This window comes from Triticum urartu, chromosome 6A (assembly GCF_056163025.1).
Source record: "Triticum urartu cultivar PI428250 chromosome 6A, HENAU_Tu73, whole genome shotgun sequence".
NCBI lineage: Eukaryota > Viridiplantae > Streptophyta > Magnoliopsida > Poales > Poaceae > Triticum > Triticum urartu.
Window position 1 is genome coordinate 508,004,467 of NC_141878.1, and position 9,724 is coordinate 508,014,190.

The 9,724-nt window shown below is 46.0% G+C and overlaps 1 protein-coding gene and 1 pseudogene across 2 annotated transcripts; one reads left to right on the forward strand and one right to left on the reverse strand.

The window, feature by feature from the left end:
- Positions 1-144: 144 nt before the first annotated feature.
- On the forward strand, positions 145-3,915 carry LOC147965952 (uncharacterized). Its single transcript, XM_087528521.1, has 2 exons — positions 145-3,068; positions 3,174-3,915. Exons 1-2 carry the CDS (start codon positions 155-157, stop codon positions 3,596-3,598), a joined length of 3,339 nt encoding a protein of 1,112 aa, XP_087384647.1. The 5' UTR covers positions 145-154; the 3' UTR covers positions 3,599-3,915.
- A 1,413-nt stretch (positions 3,916-5,328) lies between these two features.
- On the reverse strand, positions 5,329-8,093 carry LOC125516871 (uncharacterized; annotated as a pseudogene). The gene is made up of 5 exons (XR_015609285.1): positions 7,878-8,093; positions 7,345-7,521; positions 6,376-7,158; positions 6,117-6,260; positions 5,329-5,981 (listed from the first exon to the last, which is right to left on the reverse strand). The product of XR_015609285.1 is annotated as an uncharacterized LOC125516871 (transcript).
- Between the last annotated feature and the right edge of the window lie 1,631 nt (positions 8,094-9,724).

The window sequence follows — 9,724 nt, forward strand, 5'->3', positions numbered from 1 at the left end:
TCACCGGGGGCAACTCACTTCAGACAAAGCATGACAATGCCAAGTTCTGGAATCCAGGCCAAACACTCTCGAGTCTATCTTTGGTGAGTATCTTTATATACGTGACTGAAGATTAACATTGCCTACTCGTCCCAAACCAAAAAAACTTACGCAGATGCGCGACGAGATGCGCCGTTCATACATTCCGGCCATGCTGATGGCCACCAGCTTGCTACTCATGGCTGCTTCATCTCCTGCTCCGAGCAACAGCACCGACCTTGCGGCGCTGCTGGCTTTCAAATCCCAGCTCTCCGACCCTTCGGCTACCATTGCCAATAACTGGACAACTTATGCGTCCTTCTGCAGCTGGACCGGTGTGTCGTGCAGCCGCCGTCACCACCAGCGTGTCACTGCTTTGGAGCTGCCGGACATTCCGCTTCATGGAGAGCTCAGCCCTCACCTCGGTAACCTCTCTTTCCTCCACACCATCAACCTAACCAACACAAACCTCACTGGTTCTATCCCAGCTGAGCTTGGAAGATTAGCTCGTCTTAGGTATCTTGATCTTGGCTACAATAGCCTGTCGGATACAATCCCGTCTAGTGTAGGAAACCTCACGAAGCTCCAATTTCTTGTCCTAAATTTCAACCAGCTCTCGGGGCAGATCCCCGGTGAGGTGCGAAACATGCGTAGCCTTAGGTACTTCTCTCTCGTAACAAATTCCATTACGGGCCTCATGCCGAATTTTTCATTTGACAACACACCTTCACTGAGCTACATAATTATGATGAACAACAGTCTGTCTGGCCCAATACCATCTGGTATTGGCTCCTTGCTCATGCTCAAGTTTCTTTACTTGAAGTGGAACCAGCTCACTGGTCCAGTACCTCCTACCATCTTCAACATGTCGAGGATTGTTGACATGCGTCTGGGGAACAACAATCTAACAGGTCATATACCAGAAAATAGAAGCTTTAGCCTCCCCATGTTGCAACAATTTGATCTCTATCAGAACAAATTCGAGGGTCAAATTCCATTGGGCCTTGCATCGTCCCAGCATCTTCAGCTACTTTCCGTTGCTGCAAATCTATTTGTGGATGTGGTGCCGGTATGGCTGGCTAAGCTACCACAACTTACGCTGATTTCTATGGGTGACAATGCCCTAGTTGGCCCGATCCCGCCTGTGCTTGGAAATCTCACCATGCTCAACTTCCTTGACATCTCGTACTCCAACATAAGCGGAGATATTCCTGTGGAATTGGGAGAACTGAGACAACTGACTTGGTTGCACCTTTCGGACAATCAACTAACAGGTCCCTTACCAGAATTTCTAGGAAATTATTCAAAAATGTCTGTCTTAAGTTTGGGATGGAATCGGCTGACTGGACCAGTACCGTCAACACTTGGAAATAACAGGCCTCTAGTGTATCTTGATATTCGAGAGAATCATCTCCAAGGGGATCTTGGTTTCTTGGCCAGCCTTTGCGATTGTCGGCAACTTCAAACCCTTGCCATATCAAATAATCCTTTCTCTGGGAGTATCCCCAGCTATTTCGGTAACCTCTCGACTAACCTGGTAGTAGTTGAAGCAAAGAATAACCATTTGGTTGGTGGGATTCCAGAAACACTATCAAATCTTAGTGGTCTTCGTCTGATAAGCTTTTCCAACAACCATCTTACCAAAGAAATACCAGAATCCATCTCTAAGTTGGAGAATCTCCAGGCACTTGATCTCGCTGGAAATAGAATGGTTGGCCAAATCCCTGTACAAATTGGTATGCTGAGAAATATTGTAGAGTTACAACTCTCGGACAATATGTTATCTGGCTCCATACCATATGCCATGGACAACCTCACCATGTTAGAGCACGTTTCATTATCTTATAACCATCTATCTTCGACAATACCATCAAGCTTCTTTTATCACAGTAACCTTATCCAACTAGATCTGTCACATAATTCCCTAACCGGTACATTACCTTCTGAACTTAGCCATATGCAAAGTATGGACGTGATGGATCTTTCTAGTAACCTCTTGGGTGGTAGCCTTCCAAGTTCATTCGGACAGGTTGCCATGTTATTAACCTACCTAAATCTTTCACACAGCTCATTTAAGGGTTTAGTCCCAAACTCTTTCGGCCGCTTAACCAACTTAGAAACATTGGACCTATCGTCAAACAATCTTTCAGGTACAATACCAGAATACCTCGTTAACTTCACCTACCTTTCTTCTCTGAACCTCTCCTTCAATAGGTTAGAAGGGCAAATACCAAATGGACGTGTTTTCTCAAACATCACCTTGCAATCTTTGATGGGGAATGTTGGGCTATGTGGTGCTCCTCGTCTAGGACTGTCACCGTGTCCGCACAAGTCTCACTTGACTTATAGTCGACACATCCTCAAATTTATACTCCCGGTTGTCATCATTGGAGTTGGTGCATTTGCAACCACCATGTACCTAATGGTCAGAAAGAAAAATAAGAAACAATCTTATGGTACGGCTTCTACTAGCATGACTGATCTGATCAGCCATAGGTTAGTATCCTACCATGAGATTGCTCGTGCCACTGAAAATTTCAATGAGGACAACCTACTTGGTACCGGTAGTTTTGGCAAAGTTTTCAAAGGCCAACTAGATGATGGTTTGGTGGTTGCAATAAAAGTGCTCAATATGCAAGTCGAGCAGGCTGTGAGGAGTTTTGATGCTGAATGTCAAGTGTTGCGCATGGCTCGGCATCGCAACTTAATACAAATATTAAATGCGTGTTCCAGCCTGGATTTCAAGGCACTGCTCCTTCAGTACATGCCCAATGGTAGCATGGAGACACACTTGCACAATGAAATAAGGGAACCACTAAGATTCATCCAGAGATTGGACATTATGCTTGGCGTGTCAGAGGCAATGGAGTACCTGCACCATCATCATTTCCAAGTTGTCTTGCACTGCGACCTGAAGCCTAGCAATGTGTTGTTCGATGACGACATGACGGCGCATGTTGCCGACTTTGGCATTGCAAAGTTACTTCTACGTGATGACAACTCCATGGTTTCAGCAAGTATGCCGGGGACAATTGGGTACATGGCCCCTGGTATGTACTTGTTATGATCACACAGAAGCAATTTATTTGAATAGATAACCATCATTTATTGGTTTGATTAATTAATTATGTTGATTTTTTTTTTGGCTTGACCAGAGCTAGCATTCATGGGAAAGGCATCACGAAAGACTGACATGTTCAGCTTCGGGATCATGTTGCTTGAAGTCTTCACAGGGAAGAGGCCCACAAACGCTATGTTCGTTGGAGAATCTAGCCTTAGGCAGTGGGTTTCGCAAGCATTTCCAGCAAAGCTCGTTGATGTTTTGGATGAGAAGCTACAGCAGGGTGAAGAAATGAACCTTGCCTTCCATCACCAAACAATTAATACTTCATCGTCGTCATCATCCATTTCCTGCAATGGAAACTTTCTTGTGTCGATATTCCAGCTGGGTCTAGAGTGTTCGGACGATTCTCCCAGTCAGAGGGCAAGCATGAGCGACGTGGTCGTGAGGCTCAAAAACATTAAAAAGGATTACTCTGCTTTCATGGCAGCAACTCAAAGCGCGCAACAACGTTCATGAGATAATGTTTTAGTGCGTCTATGTAGTGCATAATTTTCACTTTTCCACTCATATGGTAGTTATTTTAAGAAAATAGCAATACACCTGTGGAAAGAGGATTTTCTGCAACTGGTTGCCGGTGCAAGTAATATTCTCTCTCCTCTTCATTTTTTTCTGATTCTCAAAAAATGTGAAATAATTCAGGAATGTTAGTAATGCTACGTAATGTGTACTTGTAAAGATTCATCCAATAATGCAATGATTTGTGAATTAGACAAAAATGACAAGATTTAAACGAATAGTGTGTTTTCATCTTGAGTTTGATTGGATAATTTAGCTATCAATTCTTGAAAGTTGACATGCCTTGCGTAGTTGTGTTGGCTTATGCTCTGCTATAGAACGGGGCAGTGAGTGCACGGATATTCAGTTATTCACTGATTACTTGCGCACATAGGTACACATGAGTAAAAATTCTTAGCATCAATCAGGAACCGTATAGGTGCTTACTGGCACTGCCTGTTGTGATTTACTTCCTGTACCACAAGAGAGTTCATCATTCATGGGTGGCTGACAGGGCATCTTCAGTTTAAGCTGCCGGCGTCGTTACTATGTGGTTTGAATCTGAATTTGCACTAAAACTGGTAGTGAAGTTCTTATTTTCGTCTGGTTTAGATCCCTAGACCATTGTGTTACACATGTGGAGCGTCAACAAAAGCCCGTGCGTTGTCTATGATGTTGCGCACATGTTATTTCTGCAGTAAGAAGCTTTCAGAGGGCATAGCTTCAAAGTTATTTCTGCAGAAGCTTTTTTCCTTTCAGTAAACAGGAATGCAAATGCTCCATTTGCGGCTTCAGAAGGTGGTAGTGTCTTCATAAGAAGATCATCTGATTTCCCATTCGGAACTTCCTTCGAAATTTTGAAGTCTTTTCTGGTTGATGTTTATGCTTCACACCGTTTCTCCCCTCTTTTGCTTTGAGATTTCTGCATGTTCCGGCTATTGCTGATAACCTAACATTATATATGAGTTGATCCCCATGTGTGTGTGCCTGAAGTCCGAACTATTGAGACGATCATTCAGTTGTTTGCCATGTTTACTTGTGTCGATAAAATCTCAAAAGTTGATTAATTGGTGGTGACTTGTTATTAACTACTCCCTCTGTTCATAAATATAAGATGTTTTGAAATATAAACTACATATGAACTGAAATGGGTGAACAAACACACCAAAACGTGTCTATAGACATCCGGTTCAAAAAAAAGTTAGAACATCTTATATTTGTGAACGGAGGGAGCAGTTAAACTCCGAACTTGCCAGCCAAACTCAGGGTGGACGTCTGATTCCGCCCTTTCCCACCACCGCCATAGTATCATCCCCTTCCCAGCTACCTCGCGCCAGGAAAACCTTGCCCGGTGGACGGCGGTCATGCCTCCTTTGCGCCGCAAGAGCTCTTGGCGGCAGCCATTTTCAGCGGAGGCTATCCTGAGATATAACTCCTGGGGAGGCTTTCTGATGGCTGAAAAGTATGAAAACTAGAGTGGTGACGGTTCAACAGTTACATGACTACATGAGAGAAACTATAAAACTGAAACTGAAAGTTTTTCTGCATCAATAAAATAACAGATAATACTGTTCAGGAATATGTAGCAGCAAAAGCTGCAATGCAGAAATCAGGAGCACACCTAAGTAGCTTGGTATACTCTGATCATCTGATGATGATGAAATTGACATAGACGACATCAAACAGGGGAAAATAAAATTAGCATAAACATGTTCGGAAGGAGGATCAGACTGATCTTTTACATCAGGATTAAACAGAGTAGATAACAGTTACTAGTACACTCTGAATGAAGCATAGTACAGCTAGCTTAAACACTTTCAGACACTCATTCTCTAGTTGAAATCTTCATGTTCTTTGTCAAGAACAGACATACTTGCCTACAAACTAAACAGTGCCCTTGCATATGAAGAACAGTAAATCACTCTCTGCAGAGAAAGAAAAAAAATCTTTTGATCATGTAAATGTATAACCAGCCTCAATTCATTAGTGAAAAGGGTCGTCGACAGTAAGATCAGATGCCTTCTGGATGCTCCAATTACTCTGAATTTCAGGGCCTAGCACCATTATCTTGCAATCACAGCTCCATGCTACCTCCGAGAGATCCACCAATTTGCTTGTCATCTCTGCCTGCTTGGACACCGAAGTAAGACTCTGTCTGTTTAGCAGAACATACAATGTCTGTAGCTCTTGCGCTTTCCTGGAAATGAACTTAAGGAATTCAAGTTCACTTCGTTTCCCTCTATATTTATGGAAAACCATCTTCTTGAGGTGCGACTTGATGCATTCAACTAGGGAGCTCCTGCCAGAACTTGGCATGGTTTTTTCCAGTGCGTTCAGCTATAGACTGAAACATCATATCAGTAAATGGTGCATTAGAGAGATGGATCATGCAAGAGGTAATGATCTTCCATTGCTCATAAATAGTGGTATGGGGGTCAAGTAACTGATTGAATAATTGCATGGGATACAAGGATATCACCTCGATGTGCAGCGTGTCAATGTTGGGAAAGCATCCGAGGTAGGCCACCGTCATCTTGACATCCCTTAAGACACCAAAATTAACCTTCAAAGCCAATATATTGACGCTTGGAACCACTGTACTTGGGCTCGGCACTGTGCCAGGCTGCAATGGCCAAACATGCACCAAAAGAAGCAAATATGTCACCTCATACATATCAACAGGTTTCCCAAGCATTACTATGTACCGAGAGAGTGATGGAATCCTGGAAAGTTCATACATTGATGTTATTGTCGCCGATCTGCAGCCGGTGAAATCTTGGCTCCAAGAAGCCGAGTGCCCGCAGGTTGGGCACACAAGCAATCTTGATCATCACAATACTCCTATCGTCACCTCTGCGGGGCGCTTCCAGCAGGAAGACCACGCACCGGAGGCTCTTGCAGCGGAGGTGGAAGGCATCGGGGGTACCGCTGAATACGAACGTGAGCTTCTCCAGAACCGGGCTGCAATCGAGCATGTAGAGCAGGTCCCATTCGCTGATGCTGCAAGCAAACATGCCGAGCTCCTGAAGGCGAGGCAGCACGGAGGCACGGAGGCAGAGATGTCCGTGAACGGTGTGTGGTCCAAGTACACCGCGGGAGAGAGCAGCGGTGTCCGGGAACGTAAAGAATCCCAGGAAGAGGCGCTGGAGTGAGGCGCAGCGGAGGATGTCGGTGGGGAGCTTGGCGACGCCCTCGTCGTTGACGAGGACGAGGTCCAGGATGCCCTTGGCGGCGAGGAGGCCCAACCACTCCGCGAGCTCACGCCCGTGGGATGCGAACCTGCAGCGGGCGATGTGGGTGGCGCGGAAAGGGCCCGGGTGGTCTGCGAGGACGCGAGCGACCGCAGAGGGGGACAGGTCGGCGTCGCTAGGGCTGGACACGAGCCGAGCCGAGCCGAGTTTGATCTGAGCTAGGCTTTGGCTCGCCCATGAGCGAGCTGGCTCGGCTCGGCTCGGTTGGTGAACGAGCCTACTTTTATTGGCTCGGCTCGTCTTGCCTCCTGCTCGGTCCAGCCCGAGCGGCTCGTGTGAGTGAGTGCCGATGTATGTTCAGTCTTCAATATGCATGGGAGCGGCCGGTGTGTGCGTGCGCGCCGCTGGGCGATGCCGGTGAAGTGTGGGTGCGTGTGTGTGCTCGCAAAGTCTCCTCCACGTGGCCGGCTGCTGGGGTCATCGTCGGGAGAGGAGGGCATGGACTGGAGGCCATACCTGCTTTTGCCGGCGAGGAATCACGACAACGACGAACGGCGGCGTCCGGCGCAGCGGCGAACAGGCACATACGCCGTCGGTGTCGACGGCGAGCCATAGAGCTTCATGCGCGGCGAGGAGCGCGGCGTAGGGTGGTGGCCACTGGCTGGACGGCGGCGGGGCGGCAAGCCGCAAACCCTAAGCAGCGGCGGCTGCATTCGCTCGCTGGGGGACGCACATGTGAGTCGGGGTGCTTTTAATGGGCTTGGGCTGCTCCTGTAGGCTGCTATGTCTAGGCAATGGGCTGAGAATTATCTAAAAAAATTAATTGGGCTGCAAAACGAGCCACCGAGTTGGACCGAGCGGAAACCGGCTCGGCTCGGTCGTCGAACGGGCCTAAATTTGCTAGCTCGGCTCGGCCTATTTTCTTGTTGGGCCGAGCTGAGTTGGGCTGAGCTGGAGCGAGTTTCGGGCCGAGCCGAAAAGCTCGCTCGAGCGTCCAGTCCTAGGCGTCGCTGAGGATGAGCGGGGTGGAGCGCCAGAGGTGGCGCCACCGGGAGCACGAGGGCAGCGGTTCGGACGGCGTCCCTGACGGGGAGGTGGGAGACGATGTTGCGGAGAAGGTCGTAGGGGAGGACGCTGATGCGGTCGTCGCCGCCGTACTCAATGGCAGGGGTGAGGGAGGTGGCACTTGCCAGGGCAATTCCACCTCGGTGATAGGTTTTATAAAATATGTTGGGTACCAGATCTATTGTATATCTTAGTATCATTTTGACAAAGGAGTACAATAGTGATCTAGAAGTAGATCACTGGACAGCGGTCAAAATTATCCTTAGAGGACTAAGGAAATATTTCTTGGTTATGGAGGTGATAAAAGAGTTACGTCGATGCAAGCTTTTGACACCGATCTAGATAACTCTAAGTCTCGATCTAGATACATATTAAAAGTGGAAGCATTAGCTAAAGTAGCTCCATGCAGAGTATTATAGACATAGAAATTTGTAAAATACAGTTGGAAAGCTCGCGTAAAAGTTTGCTATCAAAGACCTCGGTATTCTTTTCATCCGCGATTTCCCACTTCTCTGTCTCTGGGTGAATGCCTCTACCAGAGGTTATGCGCCAGCTTGGGAAAGCCTTAAGTCATATCTTAATCTGTCCGCGATAGAAGTTGCGGAGGAATGAAACGACAATTTCGGTATAGGAAGAGAGAGGGATTGTGCTTTCGACCGTGGCGAGATAGGATAGACTTGGGATTCTTTCTTGGCCCTTGATTGCCAACACTCTGGGGCTGAAGGATCTGAAAATGTTGCAGACCCGTAGACTAAACTTCTCTCACAAACAAAACATGATCACTCTTTGGGTGTTAATCACATAGCGATGTGAACTAGATTATTGACTCTAATAAACCCTTTGGATATTAGTCACATGAAGATGTGAACTAATCACATAAAGATGTGAACTATTGGTGTGAAATCACATGACGATGTGAACTAGATTATTGACTCTAGTGCAAGTGGGAGACTGAAAGAAATATGCCCTAGAGGCAATAATAAAGTTGTTATTTATATTTCCTTATATCATGATAAATGTTTATTATTTATGTTAGAATTGTATTAACCGGAAACTTAGTACATGTGTGAATACATAGACAAACAAAGTGTCCCTAGTATGTCTCTACTTGACTAGCTCGTTAATCAAAGATGGTTAAGTTTCCTAGCCATAGACATGTGTTGTCATTTGATGAACGGGATCACATCATTAGAGAATGATGTGATGGATAAGACCCATCCATTAGCTTAGTATTATGATCATTTAGTTTATTGCTATTGCTTTCATCATGACTTATACATGTTCCTCTGACTATGAGATTATGCAACTCCTGAATACCGGAGGAACACCTTGTGTGCTATCAAACGTCACAACGTAACTGGGTAATTATAAATATGCTCTACAGATGTCTCCGAAGGTGTTTGTTGGGTTGGCATAGATCGAGATTAGGATTTGTCACTCCGTGTATTGGAGAGGTATCTCTGGGCCCTCTCGGTAATGCACATCACTATAAGCCTTGCAAACAATGTAACTAATGAGTTGGTCACGGAATGATGCATTATGGAACGAGTAAAGAGACTTGCCGGTGACGAGATTGAACTAGGTATGATGATACCGACGATCGAATCTCGGGCAAGTAACATACCGATGACAAAGGGAACAACGTATGTTGTTATGCGGTTTGACCGATAAAGATCTTCGTAGAATATGTAGGAACCAATATGAGCATCTAGGTTCTGCTATTGGTTATTGACCAGAGATGAGTCTCGGCCATGTCTACATAGTTCTCGAATCCGTAGGGTCCGCACGCTTAACGTTCGATGACGATATGTATTGTGAGTTATGTGATTTG